Source organism: Mytilus galloprovincialis, chromosome 14 (genome assembly GCF_965363235.1).
Source record: "Mytilus galloprovincialis chromosome 14, xbMytGall1.hap1.1, whole genome shotgun sequence".
NCBI lineage: Eukaryota > Metazoa > Mollusca > Bivalvia > Mytilida > Mytilidae > Mytilus > Mytilus galloprovincialis.
Window position 1 is genome coordinate 63,098,948 of NC_134851.1, and position 25,270 is coordinate 63,124,217.

General features: G+C 30.7%; 2 protein-coding genes across 2 annotated transcripts; both read right to left on the bottom strand.

Moving 5' to 3' along the window:
* Nucleotides 1–2,399: 2,399 nt before the first annotated feature.
* On the bottom strand, nt 2,400–11,710 carry LOC143058891 (uncharacterized). Its single transcript, XM_076232363.1, has 7 exons — nt 11,270–11,710; nt 10,204–10,310; nt 7,295–8,597; nt 6,500–6,533; nt 5,460–5,734; nt 4,452–4,482; nt 2,400–2,704 (listed from the first exon to the last, which is right to left on the bottom strand). Exons 3-7 carry the CDS (start codon nt 7,520–7,522, stop codon nt 2,400–2,402), a joined length of 873 nt encoding a protein of 290 aa, XP_076088478.1. The 5' UTR covers nt 7,523–8,597; nt 10,204–10,310; nt 11,270–11,710.
* On the bottom strand, nt 11,024–23,147 carry LOC143058140 (uncharacterized). Its single transcript, XM_076231602.1, has 11 exons — nt 23,132–23,147; nt 22,663–22,832; nt 22,188–22,286; nt 20,071–20,172; nt 18,031–18,129; nt 17,277–17,375; nt 16,397–16,459; nt 14,738–14,753; nt 13,572–13,829; nt 13,074–13,208; nt 11,024–11,028 (listed from the first exon to the last, which is right to left on the bottom strand). The coding sequence occupies exons 1-11, from the start codon at nt 23,145–23,147 to the stop codon at nt 11,024–11,026; spliced, it is 1,062 nt and encodes a 353-aa protein (XP_076087717.1).
* Nucleotides 23,148–25,270: the final 2,123 nt, after the last annotated feature.

Below are 25,270 nucleotides of genomic sequence, written 5' to 3' on the forward strand. Positions count from 1 at the left end.
ATTTATATTTGACCTTTTCAAATTCAAACTGCAAAAAGGTTCTACTTTTATATATTTAATTAAATCTTTACTCTTACCAGATATTCAGTAGATATAAGAAGAAAATTGAAATGCTATCTACATAATTTGGCTATACAGTAACGATCAGAAAATAATCAATAAGCTGCATTGAATGAATTTAAAGATATTTGTTTTACAAGTTTATTATAAGACCGTATTTCATTATTTTCAATGTTAAAATAATATATACACAATGCTATAGTAAACACGTTTTCATAACAATAAAAACAGATCTTCAACAAAAACAAAAAAAATCAAATTATAATGTGTCTAAAGAAATGACGCAAACGTCTAATTATAGAACTTAAAAGTCAATTTGACATGAGGTTGTATTTCGGAAAATAGATCAAGGACATGATTTGTCAATACGATTTAAAAATATATTCAAATGATCCGGTTTTGTTGAGAATGTTGAGACAATTATAATGTATCTTATTTCATTTTTAAGGCAACATTAAATTAAAATGTATGCTCTATTATTCGGTTTAGATTATTTTAATGTTAAATTGTATGCAGTAATGTTATATTATAAAGGGAATTTGAATAGCTGTCTTTAGGCGTAATTCCACCAAATGATAGTACTTCACATATGGTTGTATACGAAAAAGGGTTGACAACAATATTTCTTTGCATTTTATAGTTGTAGGAAATAAATCCTACATTGCATTGCATAGCAGTAAAAAAAAGTCATCAAAATATATCAATCTTGTGTTTTACATAGTTTACTTAGCAAACAGGGACTGCAATTTTGAATAGCTGACTTCCCGTGATGGTTATTTTCTTATATGCAATACAATTGTGAAATTTAGCCTTAAGCACTGGACAGAATAAAACTGTAGTCATGTCAAGTGTTTCTTCATTTAAAACACAGATGATTCTGTACAATTTTTTTGAAAAGTGCAAATTTACCAGAATCTAATAGGAGAAAAAAAATCATTTATGGTGGAATTACACCTATTATGGGGGGAGGGGTGTACATGCACCAAACCAATGCAAACGTACTTCTACCATTGTATCTATTGCGGGTCAAAGAAAAGACGGAAAGACAACAGATCTTTTCGTAAACTTCCCTTTACCAAAAAAAATCTCGATGACGTCAACTAAGGCAATATCCTTCATCATTGTCGTTCATTTTTTTATATAAATAAGACCGCTAGGTTTCTCGTTTCGAATTGTTTTACATTGTCATTTTGGGACCTTTTATAGCTGACTATGCGGTATGGGCTTTGCACAGTGTTGAAGGCGATATGGTGACCTATAATTGTTAATTTCTGTGTCATTTTAGTCTCTTGTGGAGCGTTGTCTCAATGCCAGGAAATTAGTCAATTTTATACGCCTTTGTGACGTCATGTGTCATATAGAAAGCACGCCTGTATCATATGTATCCCTGCTCCATGAAAGTTTCATAAACTTCTAGAATTATCTTTCGGCAGGGTAAATTGAGAATGGAAATAGGGAATATATCAAAGAGATAACAGCCGAATGCCACAAATTGGTCTTCAACGAGAGAAAAAGCAGCACCCGAAGGTAGGCCTTAAGGTCCGTAAATACAAAAAAGTACTATTTCATTTAAAGTAAAACTTTGGTTTTAGTTAATATCATTCGTGCGTTTAGGGGCATCGTCACTTCCGTTTCCATCTTGAGCAAGGGGTTGGAAAAATTTAATGCTTTATTTCAGAAATATTTCGGTAAATTGAATTCTCATAACTAACAACCATCCTTGCTTTCATCGTGTGACCTACGGAACACAATATTTTAGTTTATCCTACACACTGAGTATCACTAAGACGTTTCATGAACTTTTATAATGCAGGGATACAGACAATCATCTCTATCTATCAAATGCTGTCATAAATGCGCGCATAATTGGCGACTTTTTGCCGGTGTAGGAAAAACTCGACAGTGGTCTGATTTCATAGCAGATCTTAAATAACCAGTTTACCTGTATTTATACGTATCTGTGAGCGATTTAGAACATTCCTTGCACAATTTGACGACCTAAGGTGTTTGTAAATTATTTGTTAATAAATTCGCGTTCGAAGTTTCATATTTCATTCAAGCCAATCGAATCTCAGGTGAACTTAGAGGTTCGAGAGAAAACAACATATATTGACACTCATAATGAAAAAAACGAAAACCAACATTCGACAAAAATATAAGGTTAAAACTGAACAAGGTCAAACAATGTGGAACGTACTGGAGGATGACAAATAATACACAAGTATAATAAAAGTTTAATTAATCTTATATTTTTCTACATTGTACATGCATTCTTCATTATCCTTGTGCATGTTGTATATAGTTTTTATTAATTTACATGTAATAAAAATACTTTATAATCAATTTTTAAGATATGACAACTGCTTCCAACTTTGTATGCATCGGAAAAACACGCCAAATTTGTCGATACGATTGAAAGCTTTTGCTAAGACAGACAACGGTTGCTGTAATTTACTCCAACTTTTAAGGATTTCTCTGGTTTGATAAATCAATCTGGTTTTATGCTGATATACAATATCTTGCAATTCTACACCACTCAATCCAAGTTCTAGTCCAAGCAGAAGATTATCATTACCAATGTTGTTTGACAAATTTTCAAGTAAGAATTCATCTAGAGGAAATGCCAAGACTTCTTCAGTTAAACCTGTCAATAGCGAAATAATCATTTAAAATTATCAGTAAAAGTTTCTGTACCATAAAAAGTATATATAGAATAATTGCATATTTTTGATACTGACAAGATGACAAAAAAATATCAAGCGATCCCACAGTTTCGAAGTTATACAATGCCATTATTCTTTGTATCGGCAATTTGTTTAACCCGTTATTGTGTAAAGATATAAGAAGATATGGTATGAGTTATAATTTATACAAGTAAACCATTATGGGCCAAAGTACGGTCTTCATAATGTAGAACTGTCTCAAACCGATCAGCAAGCTATAAAGGGCTGTAAAAAATGCTAGTATAAAAACAATTAAGCGGGAAAACGGTCTAATATATATAAAAAACGAGAAACACGTATGCCCCACATCGACAAACGACAACTACTGTACATCAGATTCCTGACAGGTGCACACAATCTTGAGGTTTTAATGGTACCAAACCTTCATCCTTATTTTATTTTGAACAATAGTGTAACATCACAACATAGAAACACTCACTGTAAAATATCAATTGAAATGGATAACTCAAACAAAAAACAAATTAACACAAGTGGATATACACTGAACGAAAAAATCTGATCTATGATACAATGTCAATACAAATCAATGGGATGAATGATTACAGAAACAGTATTATACCGTTGTAAAATGTGAAACAATTTCAGAAACACAAGAATAACCTTGAACAAAATCTGTCATTTACAATACTATTATATACAGGTAAATGAAAATAATTTTGTTCTTAGGTATACAGTGTGTTTTGTTTTCTTTTTGGTTGAAAATATGTATCAAAATAAAATAGGATCTCTCTTTTGATACTGTTGACTATAAAGGTCGGGAATTATTTACGACATAATTCATAGTTATGCACTTTTAAAGGTCTGTCTGAGATAGAAATAAGACGAAATAGTTGAAATAATGACGACTAGAGGATACTTTAAACATTAACAATCATTTGACAATATGTTCGAGTCGTTAATTCTTCTGTGAGTAAGTGTTTTAAAAAAGGGACAAAAGATACCGGAGGGACAGGCAAACTCATAGATAAAATAAACTGACAACACAATGGCGAAAAATAAGAAGACACACAGACAAATAATATTACAGAGGACAAAACATAGAACACGAAAGACTAAGCTAAACGAACCGCACCACAAACTTGGATTGATCTCAGATGCTCCGGCAGGGTAAGCAGATCCTTCTTCACATGCGTCACCTTTCGTGTTGCTTATGTTATGACAAACCCGATAAAAAGTCAAAAACGGTAGGCCACAATCGTGAAAAGGGAAAGGTATTATAGTTACGACATAAGGAACATATCCTATATCATCTGTGAAACGGTTATTCGATAACGGTCAACCAACTCGTGATGGCGTCCGTAAAAGTTACGAAGGGATGATTTAAACCTCGCCATTTGGAACTCTTGGTTAAAAAGCTTCCTAGTGAGCAGCAATCCTCTATCAAGGAAATTATGATAGGAAATACAAGCCCGGGAATATTGTATCAATTGGGAGATATATACTCGGTATTTAACCATAGAAAGACAAGGCTCCGTGTTGAAGGCTGTACATTGACCTATAATGGTTTAATTTTTAAATTGTTATTTGGATGGAGATTTGTCTCATTGGCACTCACACCACATCTTCCTATATCTACTTTATGAGAATTTACATTCATCAATGTGATACTTTATGATGATAGACACACATCATTTTAATTATACTCACCACCAAAATTTATTTCTAGTTCTTTAAAAACCTGCAAAAAAGTTTTCAGATAAAGTATTGAACCTAACCACCATAGGTTAATTACAATTGAAGGTGATACAGTTTTAATAAGGGTAGTAGGCAAGTTTTCACTGGGTTTTTAATAACATATAAATGCATTTTTTCTATACTCTATATGGGTAAGTGAAATTTTTCTGCATTCTGGGTTATGGGGCATTTGTTAACGTTCGATATCACTGATTTCTACCGCAAATACATCCCCATTGTCTAAATGCGTAGACTTGATAATGAACCACATTTTCCCTTATATTTACTATCCATTAAGTAGTTTTAAGCTTTTCTGGGATAATCTACGTATGTGTTGTAATTAGGATTAAACAGACATTTTGTTTCCTGAAATGAGTAGTTTCATCTTTTGTCATCATGTTGCCAGTATCCATGTAAGCCGTAACATGCTAAATAATTTGTTTTATTATTGTTGATGACAGTACAAAAAAGGACTGTTATTAACTTTCATTTTTTTAGTAACCTTTTTCCATTTGAAAATAACCGCAATTTTTTAATGTTTTAAAAGCGACATAATAATAGAACTTTATAAGGGTAGTTGGTTTTTTAATTCAACTTTCATGTTTAATGAAAGATTCAAATGATAATAATATTGTAAAGCACTGGAAATAATACCAAGAAAAATCTGTCACACATTGCATGGTTATCGTTTGAATATTACTTATTTATCATTTATATTCTTCATTATGCTAGCAAGTGTAAACATATTACATCAAATACACCTTTGCAAACCTTTGAACTAATTTTTCAGTGATGTTAACTGTAGAGTTATCAAAAAGTGTCATTTTACCTCCAACTTTTAATGGTAATGTCATTTACAACTTTACAAACATATGGACTGTCCTTCATCTTCTGCTTAAAAAAGTCAAAATTATAATGTTCGTGTTGTCTACAAAATGGCTATGTACATGTATATTGAGCTCTATTTTGTATCAAACTTACTTTACACAATATGTGAGGATCTTCCTTTACATGAATCAATGCATGTTTAAGATCACCAAAAGTTGCCTCTTTTACTTTCTGTGTCCATTCCCACAACGCAAAGAATTTCAGATGACCATTATACCAGTGTTCATTGCTTAGCAAACCATCCCATTTATGAGTCGGCATATCAAGGTGATGAAACAGCTCTTTAACTACATCTAAGTTCAAACCATAAACAAGACGTCCAATTTGTTGATCTGTGGGACACTGTTTCAGTTCATCTGCTATCAAACCTAAAACAAGCTTTGACTTTGACATTTAGACATACGAATCGTGTGCAAAATAATTGGTTGCGTTAATATTATTAACATTATGAAGGTGTGATATGAAAATATTGAAAACAGAAAACATCCCATATTTTTTATTAATATTTGCTATCTCTGTTTGACTTTTTTGGACTTTCTGAAAATTCATTCTTTGAAATCGCGAACAAGCTTACGTTTTTTATAATGTGATGATGATGAAAGTTTTTAATTTGTAAAGCTACTCCTGCAGGACAAAAGCACAAAATCCGGCGTCCAGATTATTTTCACCTCAGAATTGAATGGTCATACATGCACTGATTAGATATCAAGGCATATATTAGGAGCTGACATGTTGTTCTTGTGAATATAATATCTATAAGAAAAAAAAAGATATCCATTTAGCGTTCTATTACTGGTCGTTTTCACCTCTTTGAGATAGTTTTACCTTGACGAAACCAAGCTTGAAAACGTCTCATCGCAAATTGTGACGTCTCTGATAACTTCTCCTCTCATATTGTGATGTCAGTGATAATATCTAGTCTCGTCTTAAAGCCGTGATACGAGAATTATGAAGCAAGTGAGCAGAGTAATATAGGCGTACAGTAGGACGAATCACGTTTCTATTTAAACTCATTTTCAATCATCGGGATTTTTTTCATAATTAAAGTAGCGATATAACATCTTTATATAATAGCGTTATACATGTAAGCAATTCGCTGACATATCTGTAGCTATTTGAAAACAAAATATTACCTTGACAATGGTAGGAACAAACCAATCCACAGTTCTAAAAGAAAACAATGAAAATGCATTATCATGCAATGTGTTAAAAATATTATACTAAAACAAGATTTGCGTTATGTTAGCTCAATTCATTTGGTAATTACAAGGTTTTCAATCTTCAGATTTTCTAAAACATTTGTAATATTTTTTTTTATTTTCAATTTTGTTTTATGTATTAATGTAATGTCGTTGTGTTCAGGTCAAGTAATGAATATTTGAATATGTACAAAGAATTTAACCTCTTTCATCGGTAAATTGTCCGTCTTGTTTAAAGATGCCAACGTAGATATAATTTTCGGTAAGATCTTGTCTTGTTGTTATATTTACTAAGAAACTGTTTGCAAAACGCCCTTTGCATGTCATAATACTAAATAAGTAAATAATTTCAGTTTAGTTTAGCTTGATCTAAAATCTTCATGTATTTTTGTAATTTGAGGAACTTCAAAACACCCCTTTTTATACTCTTCCTTTAGACGTTTTAACCAAGATTTTAACATGATTAAGGTCGATGCAAAATCACTAGTATATAACATGTATAGCTTGTAACACGTTAAATGGAAGTATCTTTAATATGTTTAACCGCATTGAGCGATATCAACCCACCACAAAAATAAAAACGACATGTAGATTCAACTCGAAGGACTTTTCAACTTATCTGCAATAATGCTTTTGTAAATTTATCAACATAAAAGTTAGGTTTTGCAATATTTGAAAGGTTTAGAAAAAAAGAAGATTACTCATGAAATAATAAACGGAGTAATGTACCTTGCTATCATTCTGTAAGCCCCTGTTAGTAAACCACAGTCCTAATTCACTTGTATCATGTTGCTTATTGTGCTCACATCCCCAATTTTCTGTTCCGAGGTTATGTGGAAAGAAGCATAATTTAGATGCACATTTAACACCCAGTTCTATTGAAAAGGGGATAATTCGTTTTGATTTTCCCGTCCTTTCGTGATCATTAACACATGAAAACTCTTCAACAGTATTCATCTTTATTGACTCTAAATCCGTTGACGAATCGCTATCAGTTGCTGACCAGTAGAATTTAGATATTTCGATGATAGCTCGTGTTAAGCTCTCTTGTACTGTAGATGCAACGGATTTGGTGATTTTTTTTTTTGCTTTCTTTATGAACCAGCTCTATAATAAGCCTTTTCCCTTTTGCGTAGACTATCAATTCATGGTATTTGTCAATGACAACAATCGCACAGTCCGTAAACATGGCTTTAAAATCCCACATTGACACACATGCGCCAAGAAATCTGTACATAAAGGCTGGAGGTATGATGTCTTCTTTAAAAGCGTATGCTAAATGAATGCTGGAATTGGATTTCATTTTTGGTCGTTTTACTTGTTGTTTTACCATGCAAGGCACAAAGTAATATTTCGTATCATCTTCTACTTCCCTATCTACCAGCAAATTTGACCTTGGTTCAATCAAAATATCTAGATGTATGAGCATATTTATCAAATAATCCTTGTAGTTAATTATATGACGGTATTCCTCCTGTCCCCATAACGAAAGAAGATCGACCTTCTTTAAAATACCTGTATCTCTTAATGAAACATAAATTGTTCTAATTTCGTCCTTTTCAGTCCAAAACTCTTCTTCTGTGACAACAGATTTTAATACTTCAACTAAATAAGTTGGTTCAATGACAACGTATTTGTTCAACTGGCCTTCATTGAAATATATGTATTTTCCAAGTGCATGCTGCATTTTCAAAAATGTAACGAGTTGTATTGGTGTTAGAACCATTGTCTTATTAGCAGCATTGATATCTTGAATTTCAACATAAGACATTATTCTCTGGCCGGTCTTTGCGTGCTCTGAAAGCTGCAGATCCAGAGGAACAAACACAGTTGGCATCGGCTCTCCCCACCTAGGATGTGAAAATGCCAATTCCACTATTGCCTTACGCAGTTCCTCGAGTTCCTGGTCATTGTTGTCTCTGGCATCAACAAAGAAGAGTGGGCTAATCTGAAGATGTGGTCTCCCGGAATGATCTTTGAACAAATCCTCTATAGAAGAAATAAGCTTTTCCTTATGCTTAACAACTTTTGCCTGTAAAATATTACGCCAATAAAAAAAAATAATGCTTCATGCCCTCAATCGGTCAAATGGAAGAGAACGCTAAAAATAAACAACAAAAACACAATCGTTGGCACTTTATAGATTGCTGTACGATGTGAGCTTATGCTATGTGTTGAAGACCGTACTTTTACCTATATTGGTTTACTTTTATAAATTGTGACTTGGATGGAGAATTGCCTCAATGGCACTCATACCACATTCTTATATCAATCAGTATAATAAGTATTATTATCCTTTTTTTATCATTATTATTATTATTATTATTATTATTATTATTATTATTATTATTATTATTATTATTATTGATATCATTATAATTATTATTATAATTATTATTATTAATATCTTTATTATTATTTCATTATTATTATTTTTGTTATAATTATTATTATCATTATTATTATTGCTATTATTATTATTATTATTATTACAATTATTATTATTATTATTATTACAATTATTATTATTATTATTATTATTATTATTATTATTATTATTAATAATAATATTTTTCTTATTATTATCATTAAATCTATTATTATTATTATTATTATTATTATTATTATTATTATTATTATTATTATATTAATAATATTATTTTTATTATTATTTTTATCACATTTATTATTATTATCATTATTATTATTATCATTATTATAATTATCATTATTATAATTATCATTATTATCATTATCATTATTATCATTATTATTATTATTATTATTATTATAAATTGTGACTTGGATGGAGAATTGTCTCAATGGCACTCATACCACATTTTTATATCAATCGGTATAATAAGTATTATTATCCTTTTTATTATTATTATTATTATGATTATTATTATTATTATCATCATTATTATTAGTATTATCATTTTAATTATTGTTATGACTGTTTTAATTTATTATAATTATTATCAATTTTATTATTATTATTATCATGATATTATTTTTATTTCATTATTATTATTATTATTATTATTATTATTATTATTATTATTATTATTATTATTATTATTATTATTATTATTATTATTATTATCATTATTATCACATTTATTATTATTATTATTATTATTATTATTATTATCATCACATTTATTGTTATTATCATTATTATTATTATCATTATTATCATTATTACCATAATTCACATTTCCACATTTATATTTAATTCCATCTTCCAAATAGTTTGTTATAATAGTTACCAGGATTATAATTTAGTACGCCAGACGCGCATTTCGTCTACATAAGACTCAACAGTGACGCTCATATCAAAATATTTATAAAGCCAAACAAGTACAAAGTTGACGAGCATCGAGGATCCAAAATTCCAAAAAAGTTATAAGTTTTTTTAAAATACAACTCGAAATAAGTGTGACACGTTTGAATTTTTTTCGAACAGAAAATAGTAAGGAATGGATTTGAACTTTGAATATTAAATGTGGCGAAAGATTTGTTAAGTGGAAATTGAGATATTCGTTTCTAAGAAAAAATAGGAAACGATATTACAAAAATCAAACATATTACGACCAATAGACAAATATAATGTAACTATTTTTTTAAGTACTTACCTTATTGATCAAATCCTTGTGAGTAGCAACAAACATAATTTTAGGATAACCAGCTTTTGATGTTTTGCAGTAAGTTAGTATAGAATTGACCCAATACAATAAGTAGACTGAAACGAAAACAGAGGTTGTTTAGACATACGCATATAATTTTTTCTTGAATGTGTGGTTTGTTTGAAGTACTATTTTCTATTCATCAAAAGGACAGTCTTGTAATTCTAAATTTAGCAAATAAAGAAAACAAATGATAAATTTTTTTTATCTTTGCTTTGATTTGGTTACAGGAACAAGATTACCAAGCTAATTGTGATACCTCTTTTCACACTTTTCACTGTATGAATAAAAGTAATTATAATAACGTTAAAGTACCAATTTCTTATTCATACATGTATGTTGTCTTAAATATTATTATTATTATGAAAATGTATTCTAAAAAAACATACATTTATTATCAAAACAATTTTTATGAAGCCATTTGCACTGCAAAAATATGAAAACGACTAAATCAATGTTAAAGTATTAAGTCGATGTTCATATATCAGAAATCCATTGATAAGATACAAATGACGGCAAATAAATAAACTACTTAGGGAATCGTTCTTCACTTCAAAAGGAGCTAAATACGAACAGATGTTTCATTCGTAAGTAAGTTCGTTAAAAGATGAACATGTATGTAAATTCATTATAAGTTATATATCGTTTAAAGAATATGCAATTACATTTTTTGTATACTAATGGGTTTTTTTCTAAAACAACGGTATAGTAAAAATCTCCGTTATTTAAACATGGTTGTTGGAAGAGTTAATAACGTTACACAATTTGTTTATTCTGATATAATGAATAAATTTGATACATGTAGTTATTTTAAACTATGCAGGTATGACGGCATGAACAAGGACCTTGATAATAACCTGGAATACTTTTTCTATAATTTTTACTATTTAAATCTCTAAACACAAAGCATGTTTTAATGTATAATTCACTCATTACACCTGTTTTGGTAATCATTGATTTGGAATATATAAATATTTTGATTTGTTTAATGCATTTTAAAACAATTTAAAATTACCTGCTATAGTTTTCGTTCCATACTGGCCCGGAAGATATGACAGATCTGGACATTCTTTACGAATGTCCTTGCTTCCATTGAAAATGATGATAAAAATGCCTCTGCTGGATATGAACAGTTGATGGGTCATGTAGTATATTTTTTGGCCTCCAAAATCCCATAAATCTATTGGTACTAGTTTCATCTTGTATTCACCATCCTTGACTGCCGAAAGAACAAGATCGAGAATTTCATCGTTTGTTGGTGATATTTTTGTAGACGTTCCTATATTCAACGACCCACGTGAACTTCTAGGAGGAATAGGCGGTGGAACATCTGATTGACACATTACAGGAAAATTTATATAATTCTTTGCTCTGGATGTAGACTGGATTGGAGTAGAAGACGTCTCTCGTGTATCAACTTCTTTGTATGTTGTTAGCTCTGAGTTTTGCCGCAAATCATCATGTTGAATTTGTGTTTTACCTTAAACCCAGTGATAATACGATTATTTGCATAGAATTGCATATCACATGGAACATACAATGGAGTTATTTATTGTATTTAAAGTTTTGCCATTTCAATACAATAAAGTCGCTCAACTAGTAACACTACTGTACTAAGACCAAACTGACAAATGAAGCATGTTTTTGACTTATTTGTTCCGATATATATGATGTTTTTGGAATTCCTACTACTTAATTCTGTGTTAAGTGACATTATTAAACTAAAGTTCATCTATCCTATCTAATTAATGCAAAAGATTCAAGACAAGACAAGACAAGACAATTTATTACAACTTAGGCACACGTATGGTGCTACAAGAGGATAACAATTATACATTAAAAATTGCATACATACTTATACATTTACAAGAAAGTCACACAATAGATTAATAATTGATATCATACAATAAAACTGAAATATATTTGGTTGATTTGTTCAACAAATAGAAGTCGGTCTTATATCATCATTTAAAAAAGGAAGGGAAACAGGATATACAATAAGTTTAATTCTGTGCTCAAATTAGCATAGAAATAAAATATATTTTCTTCTATAAATGTGAATCCCATATAGTAATCAACTTTGCCTGTTGCATGTGAAGCGTGCTTTCAAAAAAAAAATTACCCCAAGGAAAAGTTTACAAGACCAAGACGTAGACGAAAACTTTACCAATATATCTAGATTTGCCTCTCCCTAGTCAAGAGACGACAATTCAGTTATGGTTCTTTTTCATAAGTTGGTAATGTGCATAAAAGGTTTTCAAGATATTAACATGAATAGTCCGTACTTGCGTTACAAATTGGGACTCGTCGACTTGCAATGAAGTGCAAGATGTGCACATTGCTCAAAGTTGTACTGTGAGATAAAGTTGTTAATACTTTCGTAATTATGGTTCAGATGATTAGTTTTCTTATTTAATTTAATAATCATACGAATTATTTTTATTTTTATCCGCAAAGGTTTTATTACCGATATCCTCTCCAGTACTGCAGGGAAAATGTCACCTATCATTTCATTTAATATAGGTTATCAAACATTCGATACCAGGATTACAGAGACCTACATAGACTAGCTAGGACCAACATATATCAGTTTCGCTTGGATGTGTTTAAATCATTGTCGCAGTATATTTGAAACTTAACAATGAGCATCAGACAGTGTATGCTAAATAACGAAACATCGCACCATCCAGTGGACTCCGAAAACCCTTAAGGAATAGCATTCCATTTTCATACGATATATGAATGACCTTTGAACATCTGTTTACTACTGTTGCTTATTTGTATTATAAAAATCACCTGAAAATAGTTGTGTTTTTTACCTTGCCGTAATACACCAATGTTTCCAACTTCAAACTGTTTGCCACTATCTTCGTTATTTACATTTTTTTCTTTTGATTCTTCTTGTATCCCAGAACTTATAAGCATGCTTTGCACTGCTGAGTTTAATGATGTTCCTTCAAAAACGTAAAGAGATAAGAACAGAAACAAAACTGAATTAGTCAAAAGTTTCAAAAAATTGGTGTGATGGCGGTACACATTAAAATCACGAAACATGAAAACAAACTACTATCTACTTTACTGTTTTGCAGATTTATAATCTGTTTGACAAACATTTATTGTTGATGTTATTTTTATATGTGAAAATGAAACGCCGCCAGGATACAAAATGGTTACAAATATCAAATTGGTGTATAGTTCTTTTGAAACGCATCTAAGATGTGTTTCAGAAAATCATATATGAACACACAGAAACATTCAGTACTATATTTTTAATGCGATACAGAATCTTATATTTTGTTGGAGAAATTAGTACATACCTTGAGGAATAAAAACCCATTTTCTGTTGTCTATATCCATCCCGGCTCTTCCAAGATAAACCCAAATGCCATCTGTAGACCTACGTTCTTCTGGAATTGGATCTTTAACCAGGCTTTTAGCCAAAGTCGTCTTACCAACATTATAAGGGCCTACCAAATAAGATCTGTTCCAATAACAGCGGTACCAGCTACTGCTAATCATACTCTCGAATTCATGTCGTGATTCAACGCCAAGCCCGGATATCTCTCCAAATAATCCTAAAGTTGTGCCAATAAATCATGTGTAGGTATTAATGTAAGCTCCTTTTATGCTCAAACTAGTTGTATATGCTATATTTTTGTTATATATAAATATGTCAAAGTAATACGCATTATATGCCTATGTTCAGATTTAGGTACTATAGTTTTCTAAAGCGTATAATCTAAACGACACGAATATACAAAAGAAGATGCGGTATTTTTGCTAATGAGACAACTCTCCCCATGAGACCAAATGACACAGAAATAAACAACTTTAGGTCACAGTACGGCCTTCAACAATGAACAAAACCCATACCGCATAGTCGGCTACAAAAGGCCCCGAAATGACAATGTAAAACAATTCAAACGATTAAGAAGGCTGTTTTCCTTTGATAGATAGAATTTTCCTTTTATATCCTTCTTTCAATGTTTGAATCTAAGAGGATATTTATTGACCGCAATACTAACAATCAAAGAAAGAACAAACAGACAATGCTATCTGAAACAAGAATAAACATAGTTGCCTTACGCAAAAAGCACATCCATATTATACTGTTTGCAATCTGTACATATTTATTTATACAATGTAAATGGTTTGTAGATGAAACCCTCAGGTTTGAATAAGGTTTTTACTGTTACATGTAACATGTTCACATACATAATATAAGAGAAAACAGCAGATAATCAGATAACCAGATAACCAGGGTCATTTGGTGTAGCAGAATCATATAAATATATAGAATAATGGAATTTTTGTTTTCGATACTGACAGCAAGAATATCCAATGAGCCCTATAGGGCGAGCTGATATTTGTGCTGATGAAGTCGTTATAGAAATTAATATTTCATTATTCTTTTTAAAGGCAATTTGTCATAAGTGTAGGTTTTTGTTGTTGAGAACATGATGTAGATAAAAGATAAACGTACCTTGAAATTGATACTTCTGAAACGAAAGTTAAATACATACATTGTATATATGTGTTGTCTCATTTCTTAGACAACATGGTTTTCTCTTAACTGGTTTGCTCTACATGATTCATTAAATTGTACTAGTTCATTTTGCAATAAGGGAGACAAGGTGTTAGTTTAATACATAAACCCAAACTTGATAGAATTTTAAATTCCTTGTCCCTGTTCAATGAAGACAATTAATACTTTATACGTGAGTGAGAATGAAAGAAAATAGTTTATACTGATATTCTCATTGTCTAACTTCGAAATAAAAAATAATACTTTATACGTGAGTGAGAATGAAAGAAATTAGTTTATACTGATATTATCATTGTCTAACTTCGAAATAAAAAACACAATCAGTTACCGAAACAATTCAAGTTTAGCAAATTGAGATAATATGTAAAACCAAAATGTGCCTTAACGATAATGATGTTGAAACACGTCTATACATATGATAAAAAGAGACATTAGTACGATAATGTAGCTGAAATAGTTGATATAGAATTGTTTGTGATCATGGAAAAAAGTTAAATCACAACAGTACTGAACTTCGAGGAAAATTCCAAATGAAAAATCCTTAAGCAAATGGTAAAATTAAATGCTCAAACATTTCAAACGAATGGAACGGATAACAACTGTCATGCGTCAAAGAAACACAAAAAGGGCATAAAAACAAAGCACATTAACAAAAATGAAAGTCAAGAATACAAAAAATAGCATAGAACAATAACATAATGACGGGATGTATAAGTACAGAGCCACTTCATATGTATTAAAGATTTACAAAAAGTCATATAGACAAAGCAAATTAGTATGTTTAGGTTCTAATATCTGACGTACACTATTGTAATCATGGTATACCAACAGAGGGACGAAAGTTCCCAGAGGAGCAGTCAAACTCATAAATCGAAAATAAACTGACAACACCATAGCTAAAAATGAAGAAGACAAACCGACAAATAATAGTACACAAGAAAAAGGCACCATTTAATAAAAACATATTTGTAAATTAATGACCAAAACTACGTCTAATATCCGTCAATTTTGTTAGCATGATTTATATACTAGGCACATTGTTTCAGTTAATTTAAATTCTGCTTCCTTATGACACATGATATATATTAGAACAAAGGACATACGGGTTAACAACCATTGGTCCCAATAAAGCCGTTACTAATACAAAACCACTCAGTTCTTTCGGTTCTAATGTTCTTTAACGTCTTATTATTTTATTGTCTTTTTTTACTTTTTTAGTCAAGCGTTACAGCTGAGACTTTTGCTGATTATGCATCTTACATGCACTATTTTAATTCTGGTATATTGAGAAGGTATCAGTCAATATACAACTAGCTATGTGAAGGGATTCCATGCAAGGAGATACTAGTTATATTTCTTTTGAAATTAAAATGACAAATTTTTGTCAAGAAACCATGTAAAAGGTTATTTATCTTGTCACTACTATAAAAATGATATGTCGCTGTCTTTATAAATGTTATCCAATTATTCATTGATACATGTAGTCTTAAAATGCAATTTAAATGAAATATCTATATATTCCTTCTGTTTGCTCCTAGACTGATTCAAGTGAAAGTAAAATAAATCTATTTGGGTTGTAAAGTAACACAATTCTACCTGCAAAATTGCTATTAGTGATTCGTCGTGTAAATCCTGAGCTGCTTTAAAAGCCGGATCATCCTGTAAAATGTATAAAGAAAATCCATTGGAAAAAGAAATAATGAAAAATGCCACACGATTGGTGATATAGAAAATAGGTTGAGAAGATGTTGCTGTTTCTAAAACGGTCAAAGATCATTCCCAATATTGCCTGAATTATATTTTTTGTCCTAAAAACAAATACAACAAAAGTCGTTATGCGTTTAAGGCCGTACTTTGACCTAAACTTGTTTTTATTTTTTAACATTATGACTAGGATGGAGACTTGCTTCATTGACACTCATACCACATCTTCTTATTTCTCTTTTCACATGTCATGTTGAGGTGTTGTATAGCTGACTATGCAGTATGGGATTTTCTCGTTGACCAAAAGTTGTGAAGCTGTGTCATTTGATCTCTTTTTGAGCGCTAGTTCATTGGTAATCCTATTACATTTCTTAATTAATGGTGTATTTCTTGTTCAGAATCAATTGTCCAGAAAAAATCTTTTTTTACTACATGATAAATTAAAGGAAGATATTATGCTTTGTTTCATTAAAAGAATAATTAACAAAGAAACAAGTGTCTGGCCTTAAAGGGGAAAACATCTAACGTAAACAATCCTTCTGATTACGAATAAATGGAAGTGTTGTTAAACATGTTAAAAACCTCATCGGCTTTCTTCTTGTTGACATGTTCCTTTACTAAGTCGGTTCTAAACAAATCTCGTCGTCAACAAAAATAATTTCAGCTTCTCCATTATGAACTTTCCAGTTATGTCTAGTAACATTACAGCAGCGCATGCATATAGAGTATATAACTTCAAACTGATAAGATATTCCAACAAATAAGTACTTACAGATCGATTCATAACAAAAACAGAACTTCCATTTTCAAGAAGAAGTTTTAAGCATTCTCTCTGTTTGTACTGTATTGCTGTATGTATTGGTGCGTCTCCCTACATAGATGAACAACAATGATATGTTAGTAATTAAATGTCATTATATATGGATTAAGATTTCTCAATGAATACAAAATACTCAGAATCAACTATATTGCTTATCCTTATCACATAGAACTTAGTGGGATTCTTATTTTTTTTAAGTTAGGTATTCTGTGTAGAAGTAACATTTTCTTGTTATGGGATATTGAATGAAGTATTTGGTTGCCTCGTTAAAACCTACTGTTTTTGTTCAATACTTGCCGTTTTATCTACCTTTTTCATACACACATTGTACAGTTATCAATAATAATGCATAAGACACAGATTGATTGGCGCCACAGCAACAAACAAACTTAAAAATAGGACTCATCGACTTAACAGTATATGTTTTATCTATTAAATCTCTTAATCTAGATGGAAAATAAAAATGGATGAAGAATGTAATCAATACATCTTTAAAACCAATAAAACAATTAACTTAATGTGAACGTAGATTCAGCATATTGATGTGTCCTTCCCCCTCAGAAATCACTCTGATATATTTTTCAAGTATTGTTTTATATTGCTTTCCTCTTAAATGAATATTGTCTTTAAACTACCATCCAACATATGTATCGGTGTAAAAACATAAGCGTATAACCGTTAAATGATAAAATGAAAAATGGTTTACAATATTGTCAACTGCTGCTAGTGAAGCCCCATTTTCAATCAGCAATGCGGCAGATTGAGAATGACCATACCGAACTGCCAGATGCAAAGGTGTTTCTTTCTGAAAAATATGAAGGGATTTCATGTCTTTGATTTTCATCATTCAACATTAGTAAATCAGCTATATAGCGTAAGATCTGAATACATGATTCAAACAGTTATCATTGATGAAACAAACTATGAACAAAAATACAAATGGAAAACATCCTTAATGTTTATCAATTAGCACATGCTAGTTTCGTAGGAAGTGGTTGAGTAAACCTGGTTTGATAAATAGCTTATTATACTATTCTATATCTGTTTTTCATAGTTCCGTTATAATAATAAAAAAATGACACATGACAAGAAAAAAACATATTATATGGTTTACGTAACAAGTTTGGGGAACGAAAAGCAAATTCGAGAAAAACAGATATCACAGACATACAAAAGCAGCCACCTCAACATTCAAACATACATGAAATAATTCTGACAAAGAAAAAGTTCACAGTACATGCAGTACGCACAGAAACGTAATGACATAAACAATATCTCGAAAAGTACAACTTATGTATAATATACGGGTATATACGATGCTATATACAATTAAGGTAGATAGGGTGTCTTCCTCCATTTTGGATTTTGAAATACCAGAAAACAAGGTCTAGATTTTTGATAAAATGTGCAAATTTTGAAATTAGTAGATAATTCATGAGTAAGATTTTTCATTATAACATAGAATATGCCATGTTTTATCATATTTATGATTGTATTTTACCAACAAAAAAAAACTTTTGTTTGGTTCATTTTTTACCAACTTTGCCAAATAAGGGGAGACAACTCAAATGCAAGGGCAGATAATTCAAATAGTGTTACTTTTACAATAGAATGTGTTAGGAATTTACCCATTTTATTATGTAGCAAGAAAACAAGTCCGGTGACCCCATTTTTTCTTCTTGTTGTCTGAAAGAATAATATTGGAGCTATCTTCTCATATTTTATCTCAAAATTCTATGGTGTAGTTTTAGTTTTATGACCGAAAATTGGGTTTTCCATGCACAATCTATCCAAAATTTGACAATATTGCACAACCTGTAGTGTGAAAATAAGTCCGGTGACCCATTCTTTTCATTAATGTTCTTAAACAAGCAGGATATAAACTACATTTTGGCAAATTATTAAGAAATTCTATGGATTATAATTTAGACACCCCATCTACCTTAAATGGACACATCACCGAGTAGTATTCATCATTGGTATGATTCCTAAAATTCATGCAACAGCTATCACCAAACTGGATGGGAGGCAAATCAACGACATATGAGAACAACCTATACAGTTTAGCGGCAATTAAAGATTCCTGACATAAAATACAAGTACGAAACAATTAAACAATGTTAAACTGAAAAAACAAAAGGGTTCATTTTTCATTGAGGCTTTATATTGACGTCCCAATCTATACATTTGTAAATATTTATCAATATGATGCTTAACTTTGTGAATGGAATCTCGTGTGTAGTCGACGGTTATGTTTGCTTTTAGTTGGTTAACTCACAGAGTAAATGTCCACAGAAAAAAATATATTAACCTTCACGATTATTAGCTATTTTGTTAGCTTGAACCAATCAGTATAATTTGTTCTCTCCATAACTATCCTATTGAATAGTGTCATATATATTTATGTTCAAGTCTTTGATTGAACAAAACGGAGGTAGCACTTACAAACTCCTCTCAATTATAGAACGAGACTACTGAGGCCAGGCTTCTATAGTTTAGTACGATGAAAACTACTCATGTTGTAAGTTGTGTGCTGATGGTTATTAATTAAGAAAAGGAAATCAGTGTTATTTTCAATGAATTGTCTAAAGAAATTTTCAAGACCCCTGTAAATCACAAAATCCGATTGTACTCTGGAACTAAAGCATTACCATTAAACTGTGGGTCTAAGATATGCATTATCGAATCCTTAAAGGTTAACATTTCAACTTGTTTACATAAGTAAGTTATAGTAATTTCTACTTACTCGATCATTGATCTCATGCACAAATTCAGTTTCCTCTTTTAACAGTAGTTTGATAACATCAGTATATCCATAAATAGCAGCAGTATGTATTGGTTTATTTCCCTAAAAACATACAATTATTAAATTTTATGTAATTACAGAGTGCATGTGCTTTATCGAGTTTATGGAGGCTTTCCTTTTAAAAGAAAATAATACATTTTAGGCTTCGTAATGACGTTTCGAATATTTATAAACAAAGTAGCGATAATAAAAAAGATTTGACAGTCAAATCTGAGTAAAAAAAATATTGTCAAAACAAATAATAGAAAAAAAAACCTACAGTATTATATCAAGGTACGAAATTCAGTTATATGTACAGTGTATTACTCATTCTAAGTATACATAAATATATGACATTCCATAATACACAGGCTGTCGATATCATTTAAATTTGATTCTTTCTCAACCAGTTTTATTGACCAATGCATTAATCATTTTGGCATCAAGCATCAATGAAGATATTTCACTTGTCACCATAGATACCTGGAATAACACGTTGTTCGAATGCGCTCGTTTAGGTCTACAACAGATTCATCACCGACGCTTGAATGCAAGAAGTTTAAAAAGAAAATACAAAAATAAGTCGAAGACCATTTAGTACCTTAAAAGGTTTTGCAAATAAGCTTCTGTCATCTACATCTATAATATTAAGTCGTGAATATGACAGTGATTTTTCCAGTTATTGTTTGATAAAGGCTTACATCTGATTGTGTCAGTATATATGATATTCCTTTGTTGAGTTTATACCACTCGGTATTCCTTTGTGAAATTTGTTTTCCTTAACATTTTGAAGAAGTAACAGATGGTTAAACGGTATAACTATGATTCAAATAAATGCGCATTTGGACAAATATGAGAACCGTTTGATATATTTATATATTATGTATATGCTGCATCTCTGATGTAAAATCACTATAAAGAAGTATTGGTTGTCAATCAGTGGATAATGGTGTGTTGCAATCGTGCATGCACATGATGCATATGATATTGTCACATGCAGTTTTTTCCTCCTATATGTAAACATTAAATATTCTAAGCAAATGTCGACTTGTATTGTCATCAGCACCAAAACAATAATACATTTTATGAACTTGAATATCAAACCATTAGAAAACGAAAACCTGACATCGGTAATTTCCCTATCTGGTTTATTTTGTCTTCGTGTAAAGGTATATTGCACTGTCATGTAACTGTGTGTGCTTAACAATCTTATAAAAAAGTACATTTTGTCTTAAAAAAGGACAACATATTTAAATAGGATGTTTATTGTTTTGTTCCCGACTTAATGAGACACTGTGCAGCATGGCCCATTTAATATATTTTTTTTATATTATACTAATTTAAACATGTATAAATTAAAAAAAAGTCCATACCTTTAATTGCGTTGGATAATAACCACAACTTTTAGACGTGTACATTCAAAACAAATTTTTGTTGGATTAGTTTAAAACAAACAATATTTTCCAAAAGACCAAAAAGGTGAAAAGGTATATTTGAAGAAAACGCATATGACTAGAAGGTCGAACAACGGATGTTATTAAAACTACTGAACACCATTGCAATTGCCAAATAAACGGAACATCAGATAAACCAAAATAGATTGGAATTTTTATCTAATACCAAACAGAAACCGATAATCCTGCGGAAAAGATGGTATACCACAAATACACCACGAAATTATCTGTACATCATATCTGTATTATGATGTTAGAAATCGAAACGGTATTTGACAGGCCATATGATTCACATCAATTTGCAATGGTTTACTATACTCATTTACATGTATACACAGTAAACAAATGGATTGTGTAACACTGAAACCGGAACGTATATTCAAGAAAATAATACAAGCAATGAATGAACAGATATAATTGGCTCCAAAACATGTTATAGATAGGTCATCATATGTTTTCTTTTATTCACAGTGGCTGATTGTTACTTCACATGTACTATTAGGACATCTGAAAAATGGCAACTGAATGAAAAGTACTTTTATCATAAATATCGAGCAAATATAACGGTGAAATAAGTATAACTACGTCATGGCTAATTTCAAAATCCTAATTTGTAATACTCACTATTCGATCTTTGGTGTTTCTCATAACTCCCAGCAAAATCAGTTTTTCAACGCATTCTTTTTTCTTCTGCCGTATAGCAATATGTAAAGGAGTCTCTCCCTGTAAATATATCTTAATAAGTGATACGGCTAAAGTATAATAACATTTAACAAAAGGTTAAGATGTCTTTTTGTATTCATTGGTAAATATTGAAGGTCATCTAAGGACAAATTATAAAGCTATGGGTTGTTTTCCTATGATAGAACTTTGAGTTGCTAGTTTCTTGTTTTTTTAATATATAGATTATGAAGATGGTTTTTAATACGTATCGTTTTACACCAGTCATTTTTTACCCTTCATAGCTTGCTATTCTGTGTGATGCGAGGTTCCGTGTTGAAAGCCTTGCTTTGATCTATATTATTCACATTGTGATATATCGGGATTGCACATGCGATTTCATATATTTAGTAAGTGTAAATAATTATAATTCACTTACGGTTTTGAAGTGTCTTCGATTGATTTCATCTTTATTGTTGAAGAACGATGCTTGCTTTTTAGAAAAATGTTCATTGATTAAATCTCCAACAAGTTCGTCAAGATTTTTTGTGTTTCTTCTGGGGGGTACAGGCGGAGGGAACTTATCCATCTTATCTTTCTTCATACATCCTGTAAAACGTATTTAAAAGACAGAATACAGTCTTACATTTATATTTAGTAAAGTTATAATAGTAGTGAAATCCAAAACAATAACATATAAAACATGTAAAATGCACATCTTTATACCCCTTTTCGCTGAAGTTTCATTATGTATCTGTGTATTATAGCACCAACATGTTGTTGGTGTCATACTTTGACGAAAAAAACGTCAATGTCCGCCTGTAATTGTTTCAATCAAATGTTTAAAATGAAGGAATGCTTTAAAATATATTAACGTAGTGTTGTCAAATCGTACAGTTTTTACTAACCGGTTACTCGGATCATCGTTACATCGATTAACAGGTTAACCCGTAATTTAAATAGATATTTGAAGGGCTTAGAATCATATTCAAAACAGTGTAGCTGTGGCCATTGATTGACAACCTTAAATTATCCCATTGACTGGGGCAGATTCGGTGAACGTGTGTCTGTAACGACAACTGCTCACTACTTACTTATTATAGAATTTAAACTGTGGGGTCACCAAAGGTTCTTAACGCCTTTAATATTAAAATAGTTAAAAAAATTAATCAGGAATAACTTTATGTTTTGATTTATATTATTGATATAAATCAAAACATCGTGTTATTCCTGATTAGTTTTTCTAATTTCTTTATTTAGGTGTTGAGAACCTTTTGTGAAACCACAGTTTGACTGCCTTTAACAAGTACATAGTGAGCAGCGGTTGTTACAGACAAACGTTCACATAATCTGCCCCAGTCAATGGGATAATTTTAGGTTGTCAATCAATGGCCACAGCTACACTGTTTTGAATATGATTCTATCTATAGAACACTACAAAAATACTTGTTTATAATACGATGAATTGGATTTCGTCCTTCGATATTATAAGGCTTGTTGTGAGTATTTTTGCGCGAAGATTGACTTTTAATAATCCAAAAAACCGTATTAACTATGGCCGTTTGTTATAACAGCGTTTGTCTGAAACCGATATTGTTTTGGATTTTTCACTTGATGTCTCAGAAAATGATGTGGGAAGCTTCAATTTGAAATGATTTAGCCTCATTCTGTTACCCGTACCATCAATTATACATTAATAATATTCACGTTGACTTGCATATCACAATTTTTCAGTTGTCATTTCGTTTACAGTACAAATATATGACAAAGAAATGCACGATGGAGGTAGCACATTCAGATGTAGGTCTACGCAATATAAGATAAAAAGAATGAAGTAATGAAGTAAATCGTAAAATTTAATCAGATTTCTGATTTAAAGTAACTGTTTAAAAACATGTATACTAATTATGTCAACTTAAGATATCCCCTTAAGCTGATAGACAAGTTGTCTAAGTTTTAATTAAATTTATGTTTTTTATTACCAATTGCAATCAATATACCGGATAATTAATCTGAACAATTAATTACCATGACGATCATTGTTTTAACCGGTTAACCGTCGTTGACAACACTCCATTTATTATCATCAATCTGAAGATTTTTTTTCAATTTTCAGTAAAACTTTACGTCGTTTTTTTTTTATGAAACAAAATTACTTAGCATGTTTAGCTTTTTAACTTGCATTTTGTAACCATTTATTAATACAGTTATTCCTGGGTTAGGGATTTTTGTCAGATTTTTGTACTCCTTTGGTTTTTACTACGATTAGGATAAACTATTTTGCCAGCTCCATTGGATTTAAACTATTCTTATCCCTTCATGGTATAATTCTATTTCTTCCAACAACAGTTTTACAATACAATATACTCGATTAACGGTTGAAGACATTAAATGCATTTCACATTTGGGTAAATACAGTTTGACTTCTAAACTGATCGCTGCAAATGATATTTTGCCTGACTGTTCACTCTGGTTTCACAATAGTGACATTTAAGAAGAGGATGCATGACATATCTGTGAGAGTGCAAATGTTTGGCATGCTTATGTAAACGGGTTATATAACAGAAATATTGTTATCTTTAAGATGTATTTGTTAAAAAATTGTGACCATATATTTCAATAATAGTAAAAAGTGGCAGGTGGGTTTGCTCCATCTGGTCGGTATCTGGTTTTATTGCTGATGTTGATAACATGTTTGAATTGCATTTCTTCTTTTCGTGGTTAATTTCATTGTTATCCATGTTATCATTGTTTTTAAATTTAATTTACTTATTCAGTTCAGCTTAAGGCCCTATGATTAGCTATACAACCCTATTCTGTTATATTATACTATATTTTATGTAACATATTTGACGTTCCAAATGGTGTTTTAGTATTGAAACGCAACTCTCAACTTCTTCATTTTTGACGTTTTAATATTTATAAGGTTAAAATAACAATACATGTGTCCATTCACACAAGTTTTTATCATTTTCAATCGAGAATGTAAAACGTTACAGGCTTGCCATCATGAATAAGTAAATGTAACACTTCAATCGGTTTCTTAT

Excerpts from the sequence above, each read along its gene's own strand:
- LOC143058891 (XM_076232363.1), bottom strand. The coding sequence starts at position 7,522 with ATGAATACTGTTGAAGAGTTTTCATGTGTTAATGATCACGAAAGGACG. Across the intron at positions 5,735-6,499 it reads TTGTTCCTACCATTGTCAAG|GTTTGATAGCAGATGAACTG; the intron begins GTAATATTTTGT and ends AGCTTGTTTTAG. Across the intron at positions 4,483-5,459 it reads ATCCTCACATATTGTGTAAA|GTTTTTAAAGAACTAGAAAT; the intron begins GTAAGTTTGATA and ends ACTTTTTTGCAG.
- LOC143058140 (XM_076231602.1), bottom strand. Across the intron at positions 17,376-18,030 it reads TAGCAGCAGTTGACAATATT|GGAGACGCACCAATACATAC; the intron begins GTAAACCATTTT and ends TCATCTATGTAG. Across the intron at positions 16,460-17,276 it reads TTTTTGTTATGAATCGATCT|GATGATCCGGCTTTTAAAGC; the intron begins GTAAGTACTTAT and ends TACATTTTACAG.